Source organism: Chelonia mydas, chromosome 2 (assembly GCF_015237465.2).
Source record: "Chelonia mydas isolate rCheMyd1 chromosome 2, rCheMyd1.pri.v2, whole genome shotgun sequence".
NCBI classification, from domain to species: domain Eukaryota; kingdom Metazoa; phylum Chordata; order Testudines; family Cheloniidae; genus Chelonia; species Chelonia mydas.
This window is the reverse complement of record NC_057850.1, coordinates 55,717,940-55,740,142: the sequence shown is the minus strand read 5'-3', so window position 1 is coordinate 55,740,142 and position 22,203 is coordinate 55,717,940. Positions and strand designations below refer to the sequence as shown.

Genomic DNA, 22,203 nt, shown 5'->3' with positions numbered 1-22,203 from the left:
GCCGAATCCAGTTAAAAATTGCGAGCTGCTAGATCATGAAAGCTTCTTAAGCATTACAACCACAAAGACTGCTCTCTATTCGTAGGGGGAATTAACAGACATTTTTCCTTTTAAAAAGTACCCAGAAAGTTACATACGAAAAGTCTCCATCAAAAGAAAGTTAGGGCTGTCTACACACACATGTCATATCACTTTTAACTATCCTGGTGTAGTTATTGTGGTACTACATCTCATGTGGATGCAGTTTAGATCAGGAAGGGGAATAAGCTATACTTGTATAAGGCACCCTTATAACTTCACACTAGGGGTTCTCTCGACATAACCATTTCAGTTAAAAAAAATCATACTTCTAACCAACATAGTTATATTGTTACCAAAACTGTGTGTAGACCAGGCTTTACAGTGGCACAGTCAAGCACTCAAAAGTTAGGAAACACCAATTTAACATTGTCTGTGCAACCTTAATTTGGTCCTACTTGTGTGCATGCCTTATGCAGGGCCAGGTCTAGGCACCAGCAAAACAAGCAGGTGCTTGGGGTGGCACATTTCTAGGGGCGGCATTCCGGCGCCGGCCATGCCGCCCCTAGAAATGTGCCCCCGCCACTCCAGCTCGCCTCCGCCTGCTCCCCTGAGCACGCTGCCGCCGCTCCGCTTCTCCCCACTCCCTGCCTCCCAGGCTTGCTGCGCTCGAAACAGCTGTTTCGCGCGGCAAGCCTGGGAGGGAGGAGAAGCCGAGCGGCGGTGCACTCAGGGGAGGCAGCGGTGGTGGAGCGGAGGCGAGCTGAGATGGGGAGCAGTTCCTCTACCCCCCCCCCGTTACTTCCTGCGCTGCTCCCTCCCGCTCACCTCCACTCTGCCTGCTCCCCTGAATGCGCTGCCTCTCCCTCGCCTGAGAGGGACAGGGGAGAAGTGGAGCGGCGGCGTGTTCAGGGGAGCAGGCGGAGCAGAGGTGAGCTACAGCAGGGGGTTGCGGTGGGGGGGAGGAGCCGCAGGAAGCAATGGGAGGGGGAGAATGCAGCACACCCAGGGGAGGAGGCAGGGCCGGGGATTTGGGGAAGGGATTGGAAAGGGGTGGAGCCAGGGGTGGCACGAAAAAAAAAGTGGGGGCTGCCAAAATTTTTTTTGCTTGGGGAGACAAAAGTCTTAGAGCTGGCCCTGGCCTTATGATATACTCTGTAATTACCTGATCACATACTATTTTTCCTACAGGAATTCTGCTTCATTCAGTACACAGGATGGACATACATGAGCATGCATTTTACATTACATGCACACATACACATGCATACACAAGAGAGAGAGAAAAACTTTCTGATTATACTGGAGGTGCCTAATAGAAGGCTTGGGGTTGAGAACTACACACGGCCCTCCTTTCTGACTGGGGAAAAAAGCTGAAAAATCTCTCTCCATATCTTTAAAAGGGAACTAAACATTCTTAGTCCTTTGATGAAGCTTGAAATCATTGATTACCAAGATATGATCCCCTAATGGGAATGATTCAGCCTTAGAGTTACAGTAACTCTTTTGGTTCCACTATTGTGATGGGGAATACACACACATACTTCTGGAGTTTTGTTTCATATTCGGTGGTAGCACATTCGTATGGGCTCTCACTTTCCCAAAAAGCTTCATAAGACCCCATCACAGGGTGCTATATCCTAGGTAGGTGACTTCTTGGGTGGCCAGTTGATCATTGGTTGGGTTGACTCTCAAACCTGCCTCCCTGAGAGTCCATAATATTGCAGCCACATGCTGCACATGTTAGGCTCAGCTCTCGCTGTAGATTATGATATTGTCAACATAGGTAGCCCCCAGGCAGCCGTAGCACTCTGTAAATCAGCTGCTGGCAAGTGGTGGCAGCTCCATGAAGTCCAAAGGGCATGGTTTTAAATTGGTATAGCCCCCACAAAATGGGGAAGGCATTTTTTTCTTTAGATTCAGATGTTAAGGGGATTTGCTAGTATCCCTTTATCAAGTCAAGGGTGGATATATACTTAGTGGCCTCTGGACGTTCCAGCTGTTCGTCGACCCTAGGTATGGGGTACATGTCGAATTTTGAAATGGTGTTCAACTTCCGGAAGTCAATACAGAACCTCATTGACTCATCCAGCTTGGGCACAAGCACAATGGGGCTTCTCCACTAGCTGTGTCACTATTCGAGAACTCCTACTTCTATCACAGGGCCTGGAGTTTCTGGCAAACTGCCTTCCACATCTTCCTCAGGACTGGTGCTGAGGCCTGAAGTCTGAATTCTGGATTGGGAGGAATGGGGTGGCAAGGAGGCCCTCTTGTCCTTTCCAGGCTTTCAACAGGTTGATGTGATACATCTGGGTAGACTTCCTTTTCCTGAGTTGCTGGATGATCTCCCCAGTCCATCTCACCACCTTGAAGGAGCCTTGCCAGTGAGCCAACAACTTGGATTCTGAGGTTCGTAGCAGCTGTAACACTTGGTCTCTGGGCTGGAACATACATAGTGTGGTCCCTTTGTTATAGGCTTGTTCCTGGGTGTGTTGGGCCTTTCTGTAGGTTTTCTCTTGTGAACTCCCCCAGTTTCTTCAATTTCTCCTACAGCTGTATAAAATACCTCACTACATTGTTGTCCTGGTGCTTTGCTCTTCCCAAAGGAGGTCAGAATCCCCCCGGGTTGCTTCCCATATAATAATTCAAATGGGGAGAACCCTGTAGATGCCTGGGGCACCTCACAAATAGTGAACAAGAGAAGGGGGATCAGGCAGTCCCAGTGTCAGGGTTCAGTGGTCACAAACTTTTTCAACATGTTCTTCAACGTTTTGTTAAACTGTTTGACCAGCCCATCGATCTGGGGGTGATACACCGACGTCCTTAAGGAGTTGGCCTTCAGTAAGATGCATAGGTGAAATTCATCCCTTGGTCTGTCAATATTTTTCTAGGGATCCCCACCCAGGCAAATATTTTTATGAGTTCACTAGCAATGACAGCTACTATTGCTGACCAGAGGGGAATGGCCTCGAGGTATCTGGTGGCATAGTCCAAGATTACCAGTACATATTTGTGCCCTGCTGTGGACTTCTCCAATGGACCCACCATGTCTACACCTATTCGTTTAAAGGGCACTCCCACAAGGGGTTACAGTACCAAGGGGAGTTTCAGGACCTTTCTCTGGTCCATGCACTGGCATTTCAGGCACAAGGCGCAATAGTCTCACACCTCCGGGTACACAACAGGCCAGTAGAACCTCAGGGTCACCCTTCCAAGCATCTTCTCTCCCACCAAGTGTCCCCCACATGGAACTGTACGGGCCACTTGTAGTATCTGCCTTCAGAACTTCCTCAGTACTAGGAATTGCATTCTTACCTCTCCAGTCCTAGGATCCTTCATTGCCCGGTACGCCCTCTCCCCTATTAGTTCAAAATGGGTCCACTGTTTCAACTGCTTTACCATCTGCACAGATGAGCTGTTCATAAACTTTGTTCAGGAAGGGGGTGTTTCTTTGTTTTTCCACAACCCCACTCCACACACACACATTTGACAACAAATCTAGGTGATGAGTGGTGGTAAGCCTCTATGCCCCAGTCGGGTTCAGGCAGCAGGTCTTTCACTCATGAAGATGGTCCTTCTCCTGGGTCTTCATCTTCCTTTGAGCCCCCCTGTTCCCAAGGCTCCCTCTCAGCCACTGTGGCCATTTCCACCTTCCTGGGTCTTCTGTCTCTGCTTTCTCCATGGAAGCACTCTGTCGCCCTTCGACCTCTTCCCCAAAGACCTTCCAGTCATGCCAAAGCATGACTGGATAAGCCAGGTCTTTTGCCACGCCACCCTGTACCGTTTCCACATGTTCTTGCACGGTTAGTCATACCTCTCTCATTGGATAGGGTCACATGTGCCCACAGATACACTGGAGGTAGATTATGTCCCTAGCTTTACATCTGGTCCCCACCAGTCTCTTCCAAACTAAGGTCTGACTACAGTGAGTCTATCAGCCCTTGTACAGCTACTCCATCCATTTGTATTGGGACCAACATTTTCCTAAGGCCCCATCTTTCTAGCCCTGTTCTTGGCTGTCCAGGCCTGACCATAATTACAGCGTGAATGGGCAGTCCTTTCTGAAATGTACTTGCTGGCCACATGCAACATAGCTGCTGGTGGGAGGAGTTGATTTCTTGGTAGGTTCTCCCAAGGTAGAGAATCTGTTTTGATAAGATAGCTCAGCCAAGCCAGGCGGGGCCCCTCCTGGTCAGCAGAGATGGACCATCAGGTTCCTCTCTTTGCTTTTGTGCCCCCTCCCACTAGGTTTGTGCATCCAAGTTCCCTCAGTTATCCTTGTCAGTGTTTGGGTATTGGTGCTCCATGGGGACTTGGGGAGCCCAGGAATGACTTTTGGTGTTTCAGCTTCTAGCCTGAGGGACATCAGGTAGTTCTCTGCCAATGATACTGCCTCTGCCAATGCTTCCGGACGATATCTCACCAACACTAGTGTCCTCCCACTGGAAGGATTTGGGTGAATTGATCTTTTCCACCACTTGAATCCTGGTACGACCCCTGGCTTGAGCTATTGCCAGCAGTGTTCCTTCAAGCTCTGAGTAACTGCCTGTGGCCACACACCTGGGAGAATTTCTCAACTGTTATCAGTAGGTTTCTGGTGAGATGCTGAAGGCATCTAAGATGGCTGCTTTGACGTGTATGTAGTCTAGGACAGTCAATGCATCAAGATCTCATTCTGTAGCCTGGGCCAGTCTGGTCAAGTAAGGGGCCAATAGGGTGGCCCAGCTCTCTTTAGGCCATCGGGATGCAACAGCCATGCGCTCCAAAGTGTGACAAGGAACATCTGGGGTTGTGCACAAGCCCCATTTGGTCAGCTTTACTGGGACAGGTTGGGTTGAACTGGCATCCCCCCCTCCTGCCCCGATGGACAGGCTCTAGGTCAGTGGTTCTCAACTTTTCCAGACTACTGTACCCCTTTCAGGAGTCTGATTTGCCTTGCGTACCCCCAAATTTCAACTTACTTAAAAAGTACTTGCTTACAAAATCAGACATAAAAACACAAGTGTCACAGCACACTGCTACTGAACAATTGCTGACTTTCTCATTTTTACCATATAAATGAACTGGACTATAAATATTGTACTTACATTTCAGCGTATAGTCTGTAGAGCAGCATAAACAGGTCATTGTCTGTATGAAATTTTAGTTTGTACTGACTTTGCTAGTGCTTTTTATGTAGCCTGTTGTAAAATTAGGAGAATATCTAGATGAGTTGATACACCCCCTAGAAGGCCTCCGCGTGCCCATGGGGGTATGCGTACCCGTTTGTAGGAGCGACACCACCTGCTGGATGAGCCACTGCTGCTGTTCCTGCTGTTCCTCTGCCGTCTCCTAAATCAGCTGTTGCGGCTGCTGTTGCTGCTGTGTAGGTGGCGAGCTGCTGGAGCAGCTGGCTCTGTTGTAGCTGTTACTGGTGGGTTTTGAGATCCCATTTTAGCAGCTCTCGATATCCATCCCTGGTTGTGTGTGTGTCTGTTTTCTCTTTTTTGGCCTATCATCAGGCCTGGGACACTAACGCTCCCACGTTCTCCAACAAATGTAAGAGGGTCCTTGGTGGGCTGGGTGGCCTAATGGTTAGTACCAACCCACTAGTAGGGGGAGTAGTGATAGGGGAGCCCAGGCCCAGCTGCTCCAACCATGCTCCAACCCAGGGCCCCATGAGGGTCAGCAGTGTTTGGCCTTCAAGGGGGCCTGCTGAGTTACCCTCCTTGGGTCACTTCTTACTGATGCTTTTCTCCCTCAGCTTCTGATACCAGATAGGGTAATAACAATAAATAATAATAATAATAATAATTAAAAAAGAAACCACTGTCAGCCCAAACCAGGGTCAGTATACAGCCCTATTCCTTCAAGGAGATGTCTCTGGCACCTTTGACAGGAGTCTGTCTTCCTTGTGCTGCCTTCGCCCTTCTGAACTGGGTTGCTCCCTTTCCAATCTTGTCTCCAGTTGCAGCATGCTCTGCAGGGCTGGAGGGGCAGGTCTACCTGGGCCCAGTACAATCCTTTAACCCCTTCTGACCCATTTTGGGGTTTGTATACCCCATCACATAGTGTAATCCCCATTTTAGAGAGAGGCTAAGAGACTTGTCCAATGTTACGTAAGAAATTTGTTTGTAGCCATGTTGGTCTCAAAAATTAGAGACACAAAGTGGGTGAAGTAATATCTTTTATTGAACTAATTTCTATTGGTGAAAGAGACAAATTTTCAAGCTACACAGAGACCACCCTATAAGAAATTTGTGGTAAATCAGTATCTTGAAGTCAGGTCTCCCATGTCCTATGCTAATGCCCTAGCCACTGGACAATACTTCCTCTGAATTAGAGTTTTGCTATTATCAACTCAGGAGAAAAACATCTAAGAAAGCAGTACAAAAAAAAAAAAAAGAGAGAGAGAGAGAGAGAGAGAGAGAGAAATGCACTTCTATTATTTTCCCTTGCAGATGTAAATTTTCCAATTACGTATATTTTATAGAACAATCTTGGATCACAAATCTAACAGTATCAGCTCTTTGGCCAGTAAATTCAAAATACACAGATTTCTATCAACTATACTATAGTTATAAGCCCCATCTGTAACACAGATATTAAAGCTGAAAAAAGTGCATGTAAAAATCTATATCCAGATCACCACATTAATCTTGAAAAGACATTTAGCTAATACGGATTTCAGTATTATCATCTTTGCTGGTTCAGGGAAATAAGGATCTAATAAATTGCTCTAAGGTAAAATTATAATGACTGAATGAGGCTATGCAATTAAGTCATAACTTTTTTAATCACCTTTGAAGTTAAATTTAGAAGAATTATGAGAAAAGGGGCAATTAAACACTAGACTTTTCAATCTAAGTTCCCCCCATCAAAGATTCAGTTACCTAAATTGTTTTTCACTATTTCAGTGGAGAGCTGGGTGCAACAATATTTCATCCCTCAACAGAGGAAGCAAGGAATGCTCTTTCAAACAAAAGCTTTACCAGGCTATCAAAATCTTTACGAAGAAAAATAAACTAATCAAGATTGATCTATGAGGCCTCTCAGAAGCTCACAAATTCCAAATGTTCACATACGTTTTAAAGGGAAAAGAAGAGTAGTATTTGGTCAGTATTATCTTCATATCACAACCTCAAATGATGTGTCTTGGTGAAGCATGAGGTGAATAAGCAGGCCAGTTAACATCTATAAACAGCAGAGACATGGACAGTTTTCACAATGACTATTTACGTAGTTTTAAACAGCTGTAGTTAAAAAGAATTTTGTACTGAAGTCTTTTAAGACTTATTTTCTGAAGAGAAGCATAGATCTAATTACTTAGAACCTAATCTGGCAAACAAGCGCATGTTTAACTTCTAAGTGTGAGTTGTTCTATTGAAGTTAGTAGGACTATTCAGATGAGTAATGTTATTCATGTGTTTGCAGGATTGCCAGGCCATAATCCTTCTCTTAGGGGGTTACATGAAAAGCTTTTAATATTTAAAAAATGTCATTTATTGATTGAAATATTAAGTGGAAATCACAATAATAAACCTTCCAATTTAGCTTTTCCAAAAAATTAACCTTGTGACCGCTAATGCAAACCAAGCATTTAAAAGAAATCTCAGCCTATTTATTTCACAAAGAAAATGGTAATGACAAAAATTTGCTTCATATGACAATAGTTAAACCAGTTACTTCCCCTCTTGTCCACACTTCCTTCTTCTCTCCCTTCCAAATCATACCAATGTAGCATGTCAAAAATTCTATATACATCAATAATAGTAATATTTAGAACTCCTATAACAATTCTTGGTTCCCAAAGAACTTTAACAAACATGAGCTGAGTAAGACTCACTTCTCTGTAAGGTAGATATTATCCCTATCTTACAGGTGGGGAAATGGAGGCAGAAAGAGACTAAGGACCATATCCATCACACAAAATGCCTGTGGCAAAACCTGGAACACAACGTAGTTCTCCTAATTCCCCGTACTGTGCTTTAACCCTTAGACCAAAATACAGAAACAAAAAGCCACATGCAATTTCCCCCCTGGGGAAAGGAAGAGAGAAAGAAGGAAAGAACCACAGTTGACAGGCGCTAGTCACATCATTTAATGCATGTCTGGAAGGCACTTAAAGGGCTTGTCTACACATGAACTGGAACCAAAATAATTAAATTACTTTTAATTCGCAATTTTAATTATTTTGGTGCAAGTCTGCATGTGATGGTCACTCTTATTTCTGATTAAGAACGTCCTATTTCAACTTCTCCTAAATCAATTTTTTTACAGATTTAGGTTAAACCAAAATAGGACATTCTTAATCCAAAAAAAAAATAAAAAAATCCACACACAGACTTGCACCAAAATAACTAAAGATGTGAACTAAAGCCTATTTAGTTATTTTGGTTCCAGTTTGTGTATGGACAAGCCCAGATATTACAGTGATGGGTGCAGGACAAGAACATTAATAAAACAGAAGAAAAAAGACCAAACTTCCTCTCTTTCCCAAAATATGCATCCTGATTCTTCTGTCATTTACATTGGTGTAATAGAGAAAAGAATCAGGCCCATGATCTTCAAATAATTAACTGCACACTAATATAGTTCTTTACAACTGTGCTCTATCTAAATTTAATGCACTTTCTGGCTTAACAATTTTGAGATACACATGCAACTTTCATAATATATGAGACGGTGCAAATGACTTGGATGTTCAGCACTTTAAAACAGACTCACAATAGAAAAACAGAAACTCGGCATACCAGCTTGTAGCCGTGCATTCGCTGACGACCCAGTTCAAGTTTACTCAGAAAGTAGGTGTCATAACAGGAGTTCAACTAATTACAGTAATATTACTAAATATCAGTTATGTTGATATTGCACTAACACTGAACTACAACAGCTGGAAGGAGAGGAGAATTATATAGCAGAAACAGATGCATTTCTTACATGCTGTGTGTGAGAACTTCTCCACATACATCTGCAATTTTTTAAAATTCCTCCTACTTCTTAGAACAACCTTTTGCTAATTTTCTACAATTTTCTGCTCCACTAACTTAAAAGTCATTTCCTTAAGAAAACACATGACAGACAACTTGAGTGACTGATTATATTGTGCCATCACTTTGTTTTTCTCTGAGGCCTTTCTTTAAGAGGATGGATGTTAGTGTAAATGACAGAAAGGGGAGCTTCGCATAGGATTTCACTTGTGTTCAAAGACGAGTTAATGCAACCTCACTGAGGTGCAATCAACTTGACAAATGGATGCTGTGCAACCCCGTGCCTCCCACTGAAACCCGAGCGCCTGATTTACACAATATTCTCCTGTAAACTGAAGCAAGAACAAATTCCAGACAGACTTAATGCTGCTTTGCTGTATAATGGGTTGATTTGATAATTCTTCCCACGTAATGAAATCTGATAATACTGGGAAAAAATACATCAGAAAGAATGGAATACATTAATGAACTTGTAAAAATACACTTAAATCTCAACAAGTTCAGTAAACAAAAAAGAAACTTAGCTCAAACCAGGAGTGTCTTTATATGCAGCCAGTGGGTTTCATATTTAAGACTGCAGCTAGTGAAAGACGTCGGGTTTCTAGTTACACCTAACAACATACATCATACCTTTCTTAAGATGATCAAGAAAAGAAAATTACTTAAATATCAAAGTAAGCTTTGAAAAGTGTTAGTATGTCTCACATTCCCGTTTCCCCAAACGACACAAATGATTTCACAGGAAAATGTAAGTCAGGTAGAGAAAGGTTTTTCCCCCAAGACTCAGTATTCATTGATTATCTGGACCATAAAAAGAGGATAAGACAAGAAATTCAATAATAGTTTTTTAAAATCTAACTTTCTGGTAACATCTATTGAAAACAACTAAGACAGTTTAGTTTAAAAATCACTTTTACACCAGTGTGATTATATCCACAAAAATTATCTGAATGTTTCTATAAGGAAAAAAGCAATAGAGAATGACTGTTTTTTTTTTTAAAAGAAATAAAAATTTTTTCTAGCACATGACTATAAACTACCCAGATTGGCATTGTTTCCTACAAATGAACATTATGCCTGCGGACTACAATTGCAATCAGAAACTTTTCACACATGTAAAAGTCGAATAGTGCAGAAATTTTAGGATTCTATTTACTTTGCTGTTGTCACAAATAAAAGAAAAAAAAACTTATACAAACATTTAATGCTGAAGTGAATGGATTTCAACAGCTGCTGATTTGGTGACATTGGGAATCCCAATGGAGATGTCCTGCTGAATTAACGTCTTGGAAATGTTAAAAAGAAACTTCAAACAGACCTTGTTTAGCAGGCGGTCGAAGATCTCTCTGTGGGGATCATGTGAAGACCAGCAGAGCAGTCACTCAGTCATGAATCAGACTTGTCAATAGTTGCCTATTTTCTCAACAGGTGTCTCAATCATGAACACAATCCTTTCCCCCCATAATCCTCTTATTTAACAGAAATCACCCACCGTCTGCACAGCACAATAGTTTTGCTCATACAAACCTTATCTTATTGATTGTCTAATAACTCACATATCTCTAATGTGATTATTGAATTTTATATTTGCTCTTAACCATCTTCTACCCTGCCTACTTACAGGAACACAGAAAGTATGAGAACCGTAGTGCCGGAGTTATAAAGCATTTAATCCTTTGTTATTGCTGCAGATGAGCACAGCAAACACTATGCTATCATTCCCTGGTTTATGGCATATTTATACATTGCTATTATATTGCAGGTTCTTGTTATTAGTCATTGCTCAATAATAATCCTGCATTAGAACAGAAATTATATATTTTGTGGCAATAATCAGCCTAACCTTAATATAAACAAGAAGGTAGGAAAAATATTCTCACTGAGGGAATGCACCTCCATCAAAACAATTAAACATAGCATTTTAAGAACTCTCTCCAAAGCCATTTTCAGGGAGAAAAATAACTTCCCATTTAATGTATTCTAAATAATCTTGATTCACCATTTTCAACAGTATTTTTGCAACTGAAATTAGGTACTTTTCTAAAGCCTAAATAGCTACCTTACTTTTATGTGCAAGTATAGGCATAACTAAATACAAGTAATAAGTAAGTTCTTCATAGGCTATCAGAAATCCAGACAGGTGACACTTAATAGGAAATTTAAAATTACATACAATTTGTCACCTTAATAAAGTGTATAAATACCCGTGCCTATGTTTTTTGAATGACATCAGTGTCAAACATCACACATAAAAAGAGACTGAGATTCTTTTTCTTTTATTACATGGAATCTGGGTCAAAAGTAAGTGACAAACCAGTAAAATTTTCTAACACACTTAATGAACTTGGATAAATTAAATTATTTACAATTTGAGCTAATTTATTCATTCAAACCTGTGTTGCTCATTTACATTTTAAACTTCTTGCTGTTATTTTTTTAAATTTTCTGACCTCATCCTTTGTATTTATAGAATATCAATCTCCTATGGAATATCTGTTTTGTAAAACAATTAGAGGACATTATCAGCAATATGCATGATATCTGCAGTTTTATTCCTACAACAAGAACGGCACCATTCCTGCATGACTCACAAATCAAACATAAAAAGAAACTCACCAAACAAAAAAAAGTCACAGCTCTGCTGCAGTGTTTTCAGATCATAAGTCCCTTCATATCAAACCTTTGTAAGCAAGCTCCCCAAGGAAGTTAAATTCTCCAAACATACTGTTCAATTTCATAATTTCCAAATGCCTCTGAATCTCATGTCAAATGAAGTTAGAAAGTAAAACTTTTTCAGTTTCATCACGCCAACTCTATGTCAAAATTTTTCCACATAGTTAAATAACATGAAAGTGCAGCAGTAGTTCCTGACACCCTCAATTTAAAAACTTATGATATACTACCTTGGAGCAAAGACTTGTTTAAATACTATCTGTAACATCAGTAAACGATGTGTACCACCTGTGCTGTAACTTGAATTACCACAATGTAAGACTACACAAAGAGATCATCTCAGATTTCAGCAGAAAGACCATTTGTATTAATAGAAGTCCACATCAAAATCAAATTATTCACTATATTCCTCAATTTTAAAATGTTATTCAATTATATATCTCATATACACACACTATTCATTATACAGGATATACTACAGTGACAGGCCTATTAAAGTACCTGGATAAATACAGAGAGACACATAGTATAGCCCAGACCTTGGAAACACTAGGTATGTGAGTAACATTACACACAAGTAGTCCCATTGGAATCAAATTAAGTACATGCATAAATGTTTCCGTAACACACATTAAAGTGTAGGTAATATATGTAGGTGAGACATATTCATTAAATACTATTTGAAACATCAGTAATCAAACAAGTCTTTGCTTTCAGGTAATGTGTTTTTAAATTGAGGGTGACAGGAATTACAGCTTCAATTTCATGCTATCCAACAGCGTGAAAGAATTTTGGCATGCAGCTGGAATGATAAATTGATTTTTTTCAGTGGGATCACTCAGAAGCATAATGTTGCTCCCATATGAAGGTGTTTGTAGGATCAGGATGTAGAATGTTTCTAAAATATTTATGTTATCTGAAGTCAGTTTTGACAGTTACACATAAGACATCAAATGGTAAAATATATAGGCAGACGTATTCAGGGAATATAAATACATTCCTGTACAAAAAGTCCCTTTAAAGTATATTAAACTATATTTTCTAAAGCACAAAAGCAGAGCTCACTAAGGGATGATCCTGCCAGATGCTGCGTACTGACTGAGCAGTGCTGAGTGGGTGCTCAGTCACATTCAGGTAGTATTCAGTATCTGCACGTTGTAGGATCAGGGTGTAACATAACAAATCCAGCAGATTAAAATTTTAAAGTGTATTTCCAACAACTGAATTGAAACAGATCATGACCAAGAAAAGTAGTTTTAGGGTAAGCTGATCTTTGCACCTTAAATGTAAAGATTTTCTACTTCCAACGTATGCTATAAATCCTCGTTGCACTCTGTTCTCACCCACAAAGACCCTGAATCTATGGTGATGTAGGTATACTAGTGCAAACATCTGGTGCTGACACACTGCCATGGTGCAACCTGGAGCTTTCGTTGGGGTGAACTGCACTGGTGCTAGCTCTATCTTACATGGGTGTAGCACCTCATCATCAGGGCTTGCATGAATAATCAATTGCACATGTGTTTGCTGAGTGATGCCATAGCAAAGAGAGCAAATGTGATCCTTGGAAGTTTAAGCAGGGGACTATCAAGTAGAAGTGGGGAGGTGTTATCATCACTGTATGAGGCATTAGTGAGACCATTGCTGGAATACTGTGTCAGTTCTGGAGTCTACACTTTTAAAAGGATATTGATAAATTGGAAAGAGTTCAGAAAAGACCTACAAGGATGATACGAAGTATGGAAAATCTTCCTTACATTGAGAGAATGAAGCTAAAATGAAGAAAAGAATTCTGATACTAGAGGGCTCTTTAATCTAGTAGACTGAAGCACAACAAGACCTAATCAATTGAACCTGAAGCTACACAAATTCAGACTAGAAATAAGGTACAAGTTTTAACAGGATAATTAACCATTGGAACAACTTACCTAGTTATGCGAAGTCTTTAAATCAAGACTGGATGTCATCCTAAAAAAGATTCTCTAGCTCCATCAGAAGTTGTAGATTTGATGCTGTAATTAGTGGGTGAAATTCTATGGCCTATGTTATACAGAAAATCAGCCTACATGATCATCAGACTACATTTCTGTCCTCAAAATCTCTGAATCACTATAGCTACACTGGGGTACTAAACCAGTGCCAAAAAACCACTATAGAAAAGGTCTGAGTGTGCACACCTGCAGTTTCCATTGTATTCTTTGTCTGCTAGAGAAAAATGGGATTTGACACTACTTCTGCCGCCATAGTTCCTAAAACCAGTGCATCCTCCAAGAGCTGCTAAGGCTGGCCTCGTCCATACAATGTGCCATCTCAATGGCTCTCAGCTGGCTCTTGGGTAGCTCACTATTCAATTGTAAAATGAACGTAGGTCTAGATCAAGCTCTTAGTACACCTCCCCAAAGGGAGCATAAGGAGGCAGTGTGCCTCTTAAGGCTACAGTTTAGCCTGTTCTCAAGTGTGACGGGCAGTGACCTCCTTTTGACTTCAATCAATTTACCTCTACCTTTCCATGCTTTCCCCCTTGTCTTTTTTTAAACCATTAACACAAATTTCCTCTTTAGTTTCCTCGGGCCAGCAAGTGGCAATACCATTTGCATGATTTAAAAAACAAGAATTATCAGAAGAAAACAAAAGTGAACCAATGGAGATTCAGAGTATGAATTATTAGTATTATTGGCTGGAATCTGCAGTTTCCCAGTCATCCTCACGGAAGACTATAGTACTGCATTTTGGTCTGTGTGACACTGTGGGAGGCCCTTAAGCCTGGTCTATGTACAAAAATTGCACGGGTTTAATCAAAGGCATCATGTTAAACACACACAGTGCAACTTTGTGTGTGGACTCTTTACATTTAAAGTTTAAGCCTGGCTCATGTTGATTTATCTTGCACCTGTAACTGTGTAAATCTATGTAGACCAGTCCTCATTAAGTCCAGTAGAACTATTCACATGCATAAAGTTATACACGTATGTAAATATTCCCAGGATCAGGACACTTAGATCAAATTTTAAAAGTGGACTTTCATTCTGGGTACCAATTTGAGACACTCAGGGTCTAAATTTTAGAAGTGCTGAGCACCTACATCTGAAGATGCTGAGAGCTGTAGGTGCTCAGTGCTTCTGAAAATCAGGACCAATGGGTCAAGCTGGATGTCCAGAATCAGAGGGCACTTCTGAAAATGTGACCCTTTGCCTTTTCCTCAAGGTCTGCATATGTTTTCATTTGTGCTTTGTTCTGTGTATTTTTGAAACTTCACAACTAAATCATTTTCTGTGCTAAAATTACCTACGTACTATTATTATCCCATTGTGTACGCACTCTCCATTACACCACTGATGTTCCAAAACTTGTTTCAGCACTTGAAGAAGAGAGTCTTAACACTACAACCTGAAGGCTGTGCAATAAGGCTTTTTTGTTATGCTTCTCATTCTCTCCTTCACACACAAATCTTTAAGTCTGAGAGGAATCTACTAATTTTTGTTTCATCTAATCATAACTTTGTTCCAAAACAAAGTGCTTTTCCAAGCTGTCTTCCGCACATTTTAATCACATTGCCTTGTACTATAGCATTGTTGGTTTATTACAGGTTATTCCCCAGTTCAAACCCTCACTCCAGATGTTCCTTATGTTCTTTTACACTTTCCTCAAGTTCCATACTTCCTGCTTTTGCATTAGTTTCAATACTGTTCGCTTCACTCTATAACTTACTTTGTTAGTTTTTCCCCTTATAATACTTTAACACACTGCATGTTGTAGTATTGTATTTCCACAGTCCACATAGGTACACAAACCTGTTGGCTTGTTTTTCTGAAGGACATACCTTTGTGAATACAGGATATTCTGCTTTTGAGATCAAAGCTTAGCTTGCTCTTCTTGCATTCAGTGACACCTTTTTATATAAAACACAGCCTTGACAATTCGACTTGTCTCCTGGCTTAAAGCAAGTCATTTTTTTGACAGACAAGTAAATATGACTTCATCGTTATCATCATGGTGAAGACAGGCAAGTAGATTTTGCACCTGGTAAGTAAACTCAAAGACCAATTTTGCACGGTAGAGACAACATGCCCTGAAGTATGTGTTAGCACATTAATTTCTCTTATTGAACAACTGACACATGCTGTATTGAAAAGTCTATTGAGGGCTCAATCACACCATCAAGTACTGGCCTGCTCTGGGGCTGGTGGAGAGCCACACTGACTCAGTAGGATTTCCATGAGGCAGCGTAGCTCCCTTACTACTACATCCCACAAGGGCGGCGGTGCATACTTCTCTTCATGATAAGGCAGTTCTGCAGGCTGCTGCAGAAGGCTTTTATGGAGTTATGGCTCTACCCCCTCCCCACTCATTCAGTGTGGAGTCTCCTTACTCCCCTTCTCCCCATGTACTGATGCAGAACCCCAACCACATTCCAGATGTTAACTGTAATGTACTTTATTTTTTCCTTTTCAGTATGTCTCTGTAAACTTTTGCATTGAGTAATAAAGTCAGGTGTCCCGATTGCAGAGTTTGTTTAAATTTTCAACTGAAATGTTCATTACGTGATGTTGATCTTTTAGCACCTGACACTTAGTATGTGTAACTGCCATGGGGAAAGGAACATAATACTCAGAAAGAATACAAGTCCAGCAGCAGGTTTGCATTCTCAGCCCACTATCTATAAAAGTTTGGGGGCAACTGTAGTTTCTTGTTAAAGTCAGAGACACACTAATGCAAAACATCTTGTGAGAACTGGACAAATTAAAATCAGGTCCTTTACCTCTTTTGCTCAGATGTTATCGTCTCTAAGTGTAACGTAATTAATTTAAAACGATTACTTTCTATTTTAAGTGAAGAGTTGTATTCTCTCAAACACAATTTCCTCACACTCTACTAACCATGGAGAGGGATGGATAGAAGCTACAAATCTTTAGGTTCTCCACTGATGCATTAACTAAACAAAAAAGACAACTTTACTTGTTTCAGAAGGCTTTATTAGAACAGGAATCTTTGAAGACAAACACAAAAGATTCTAGTATGTTTAGATTTTATAATGTAAACAACTAATTTAATGCATCACTAATGATATACAATAGACGCCATCTTGCAACACGAATGCAAGTAAGACACTGATGTAATCTGTGAGAGATTTCAAAGCAATTAATTTGGGAATAGGAAAAGAACCTCTATTGTGTAAACTCTCCTTGTTTGTTTTTTTTAAGTAATAATTAGAAAATGTAGCCATTTGCATTTGTTAAAGTTAACAAGCCATCACTAGAAGTGGCTTCTAAACTTTAAAGTACATTTGGCAGTTCTATAGACTTAACTTTCTAGATTATTGGTTGGAAGGTTTTTAAAGTGTTAGTTAGGATTTCCACAAATCATTTAGGTTTTTTAATTTAGGGTCATAAAACTATAAAGTTTTGCAAAAGTTCTCAAAATGCTTCAGCATAGCTCGGTTGTGCAATCCTCCCTGGCATGTCATCAGACTCTTTAGATGCTCAGACCTTTTGTTCTACAAGGGCAAACAAGGCCCAGAGAGAATGTTTTATATTAGGTGCAGCTTTCCTTCACAGTTCTGCCAATGCACCTCATACTTGAACTGCAATAACCCTTAATATTGTAGCAACTGGCTCACAGACGATAGCAACAAATCCTGCCATATGGTGCTCTCCGTGCAGTGGAGATATGATGTGGACAATGCCCACTAGGAATTAGAATGAATCCACCAAACATTCCTTACTTTTCCTACACCATCTTTTAAAAGTAAGATTTCAAGAAGTGAAAGTTTATTACATTCACCATTTGTGAAGCCAATTTCCCCAAAATATCTTTGAAGCCACCCCTGTCCAGACAATGCCCCGTTCTCTCTTGCCTAGCTCCCTTTTAAGCCCACACCACTTTATACAATGATTATGGAGATTAGAAAACAATGTCAAATGGTCCCTCCTGGTTTTAATACTCTATTAGTTTAGTGATTGTCCCTCACAAACGTGTCCACATGCACAACGATGTGCATGTTCTCGCACACATTAATTAATTTGCTTATTTATTGTGAGGCATAATCCTTTTAACTGATGTACACTGGAAACCAAGGCCCCAATCCTGCATTGTTCTCTGCATTGATGGACTGATGCACCTGTGCAGAGCCTCACTGATATCATAGAGCTTCATATGGGCACAGAAGTCTGCCCACATAATTGACAAAGTGGTATAGGCAGTGTTGTTGTAGGTGTGTTGGTCCCAGGATATTAGGGAGACAAGGTGGGTAAGGTAATATTTTTTATTGGACCAACTTCTGTTGGTGAGAGAGACAAGCTTTTGAGCTTACATCCGTGTAAGTTCTACAGAAGTCAGCTCTATCACATGGCCCCTTCAAGGAAGGGGAGGTCGATTACGAGATACGGCAACCCAGGAAAAGGAATGCTTAGGTGTATAACATTAACCTGCCGAAGGCCTGGAAGGGACAAGAGAGCCTCCTCATGACCCCACTCCCCCCAGATCCACAACTCGGACCTCAGGCCTTGGCACCAGGAGGCTACACACCAGTACCTGCCAGGAAGGACTTTCAGCCTGACCAAGAGCAACTGGTACACATCAGTGGTCAAATTATTCCCTGAGGTGTTTTTGGTGGTACCTGGGATATAATGTGGTATAGGGATAAACATTACAATTTAGCGATCATTTCACATCAGAAACTCATACAAGTGTATTGTGGTGGGAATACTTTACTGCATTAACTGTTTAAAAAGAGTGTTAAACATTTAGGAACCATACTAAGGTCAGAGTGATTTATTTAACAACCTTACATTGAACTGATGGCCACACACAATTGAAGGTTTATGCTCCCAGTCATCAATTCAAGCTACTGAAATTGCAGCTCTTGCAAGCAACATGTGTCCTGCTTATTTAAATGAATGTGCAGAGGGTATATTAATTGCTCAGGGTAACTAAATTATATGGCATTGAATCTGTTCTGCAGCACGTGTCTTATTTAAGTGGATGTGCCTTTATCAGGTTGCAGTCAAACAATCTACTGTATTAGATTTACAAATGTTTAACAAGATGCACAGGTGATAGGCTGAAAAGTCAACAGAGCTTCAGCAGCTGTTGTACAAGGCTGAAACATGCTGACTAGGCATGAAAGTAGGGCTTAGAGTAGAATACTTAAAGGATAGTCTGCCTTATGTTGGTATGTAGAACACATAACACATAATATAAATAACTATGATATACTATACATTCTATGTAATTTTTACTCAGCGTAAGCAATTTGGGAGACAGAATGCTCTATATTACCCACACTGAGAAGAGCCAGGTCTCCTGCCTTCCTGAGCCTAACCATACAACATGATTTTAAAATACAAAAGTAAATGAAGAGTTTTCTCACAGACAGCTGAAGATGAGACTAATGCTGAGGGATTAAATTTTTCAGCTACGGTGGACACGGGATGAAAAAAATCATATCTCGGGAGAAGGCATTTTGGTGTGTATGGGTGGAAGAGCAGGAGGATTCTATCTGAAGGTGGTATATTAAGTTAAATGGCCCTTGTAGCATGCCCTGGATGTCACCAATATCAAGTGGCCAAGAGGTTTGAACAATATTGTCACCAGCAGGGGATGTGGTGGTGTAGAGGATATGATTGGTTGTAGGAGATTATACCCTTTGATCTCTGTAGAGGTTGAGAAGGAGAGCCCAAGCAGAGATATAAAGAGTAACAGAGATCAGGCCTGATTGAGAAGTTTAATTTTCAGGACATTGTTTTGGTTTGGCTTGATGTTTCCATATTTATATTTATATCACTGCTATGTTGAGGGAAAAGCAAGTTACAAGAAATGTGTTTTGTTACTGACTAAAGTTGCTGACGTTTGTCATCATCCTGACAGCACAGTATGGAGAGGAGGTGACCAGCCCTCTGTGGAGAAAGAAGTGGTTCAGGACTATTTAGAAAAGCTGGACGAGCACAAGTCCATGGGGCCGGATGCACTGCATCCGAGGGTGCTAAAGTAGTTGTCGGATGTGATTGCAGAGCCATTGGCCATTATCTTTGAAAACTCATGGCGATCTGGCGAGGTCCTGGATGACTGGAAAAAGGCTAATATAGTGTCCATCTTTAAAAAAGGGAAGGAGGAGGATCCAGGGAACTACAGGCCAGTCAGCCTCACCTCAGTCCCTGGAAAAATCATGGAACAGGTCCTCAAGGAATCCATTTTGAAGCACTTCGAGGAGAGGAAAGAGATCAGGAACACTCAGCATGGATTCACCAAGGGCAAGTCATGCCTGACTAACCTGATTGCCTTCTATGATGAGATAATTGGCTCTGTGCATGAGGGGAAAGCAGTGGATGAGTTATTCCTTGACTTTAGCAAAGCTTTTGATACGGTCTCCCACAGTGTTCTTGCCAGCAAATTAAAGAAGTATGGGCTGGATGAATGGACTATAAGGTGGATAGAAAGCTGGCTAGATTGTCGGGCTCAACGGGTAGTGATCAATGTCTCCATGTCTAGTTGGCAGCCAGTATCAAGCAGAGTGCCCCAAGGGTCGGTCCTGGGGCCGGTTTTGTTCAATATCTTCATTAATGATCTGGAGGATGGCGTGGATTGCACCCTCAGCAAGTTTGCAGATGACACTAAACTGGGAGGAGTGGTTGATACGCTGGAGGGTAGGGATAGGATACAGAGGGACCGAGACAAATTAGAAGATTGGGCCAAAAGAAATCAGATGAGGTTCAACAAACACAAATGCAGAGTCCTGCACTTAGGAAGGAAGAATCCCATGCACTGCTACAGACTAGGGACTGAGTGGCTAGGCAGCGGTTCTGCAGAAAAGGACCTAGGGGTTACGGTGGACGAGAAGCTGGATATGAGTCAACAGTGTGCCTTTGTTGCCAGGAAGGCTAATGGCATTTTGGGCTGTATAAGTGGGAGCACTGCCAGCAGATCAAGGGACGTGATCATCCCCCTCTATTCGACATTGGTGAGGACTCATCTGGAATACTGTGTCCAGTTTTGGGCCCCACACTACAAGAAGGATGTAGAAAAATTGGAAAGAGGGCAACAAAAATGATTAGGGGGCTGGAGCACATGACTTATGAGGAGAGGCTGAGGGAACTGGGATTATTTAGTCTGCAGAAGAGAAGAATGAGGGTGGATTTGATAACTGCTTTCAACTACCTGAAAGGGGGTTCCAAAGAGGATGGAACTAGACTGTTCTCAGTGGTACCAGATGATAGAACAAGGAGTAATGGTCTCAAGTTGCAGTGGGGGTGGTTTAGGTTGGATATTAGGAAAAAACTTTTTCACTAGGAGAGTGGTGAAGCACTGGAATGGGTTACCTAGGGAGGTGGTGAAATCTCCTTCCTTAAAGGTTTTTAAGGTCAGGCTTGTCAAAGCCCTGGCTGGGATGATTTAGTTGGGGATTAGGTCCTGCTTTGAGCAGGGGGTTGGACTAGATGACCTCCTGAGGTCCCTTCCAACCCTGATATTCTACGATTCTTCCTTCTAACATTGTGGACCAGTTACTGTGAAAGCTCTGTGTCCTAATTCTTGAGGCTGACAATTTCACTGCAAGGCCTTTCTATTTTCACAGACTTTTGGGAGGAGGGAGGTTGAGGATTGTGATGGTTGGTTGGGGAAGTTGCTGTTTGGTAGGACAATCTGGAGGGAAGTTGTTGCTGTGACTTTTGAATTTTTATTCCTTTGATTATTTCTGTTTTAAATTCTATAACATCTAGAACTATGAAATGAAGGTTACTTGTTGTAACTGGAGTTCTTCAGGATAGTCTCTGCATATTCACACTCTTGGGATGCAGTGCAGCTCAGACGGTGGAACCCTCTGGTAGGAGTACCTGTTAGAGCGCTCACAGGCCCCTCCTATCATTCCTTAAACATCTGAGCATGTTCTGAGGGCAAGGTTATGAAAGGAGATGTAGCGCCATCTGCTGCCTTAGTTCCTTTCAACTGAAGTAGATGGACAGGCATGGATCTCTTGGATCCATAGCTTCTGGGTAAATGCATTTCCAGTTCACTGTTCTTTTAGCATAGTTAGTTTATAGTTTATAGTTATTAGCGTTAGATTAAATTTTTAGGATACTTTTTAGATACTCATGGGAGTCGGTACCAGTGTCGATGGTGGATCTGAAGATGAAGAAACATGGCTTTAAAAGATGTAGATCATGCCACACAGTCTTCCCAGCTTCAAATGCCCACACAAGATTTCTCAGGTGCCATGGGGAAGAACATTCTCCTTTGCATTGTGCTACCTGCAGCACATTCGTGCCCTGGGACCAGAAGGAGAGAAAAAATAGATTCCAAGCTCTCTTTTGCAGGAGGCTTTGACTGGTGGTATGGAAGAGATCTGAAGGAAGAGACTCATAAACTTTAAGGTTAGAAGGGAACATCATGATTATCTAGTCTGAGCTGCACATTTCAGGCCACAGAACCTCACCCCACCCACTCCTGTAATAGACAGGAGGCCTGACTCCAAGTACTTCCAGATCGAAGAAGACTAGTATGGTAAAGGCGTTTGCCTTGGCACCAAGCTTCAGTTCCAGGTCAACTGAGC

At 41.3% G+C, this 22,203-nt stretch overlaps 1 protein-coding gene across 26 annotated transcripts in view; it reads right to left on the bottom strand.

Annotated features, from left to right (window-relative positions):
- STAU2 (staufen double-stranded RNA binding protein 2) overlaps nt 1-22,203 on the bottom strand; it is a 231,633-nt gene that overhangs the window by 56,621 nt on the left and 152,809 nt on the right. Inside the window, exon 15 of one of the 26 annotated variants that reach the window (XM_037892437.2) lies at nt 6,344-6,373. The exons of 24 other annotated variants lie outside the window; for them this stretch is intronic. In XM_037892437.2, the coding sequence (XP_037748365.1) occupies nt 6,359-6,373 (15 nt within the window). In that variant the 3' untranslated portion in view covers nt 6,344-6,358. Of the gene's footprint in view, nt 1-6,343; nt 6,374-7,110; nt 7,192-22,203 lie in introns of those variants that run through there. One more of the 26 variants, XM_043539472.1, reaches the window with a different exon arrangement.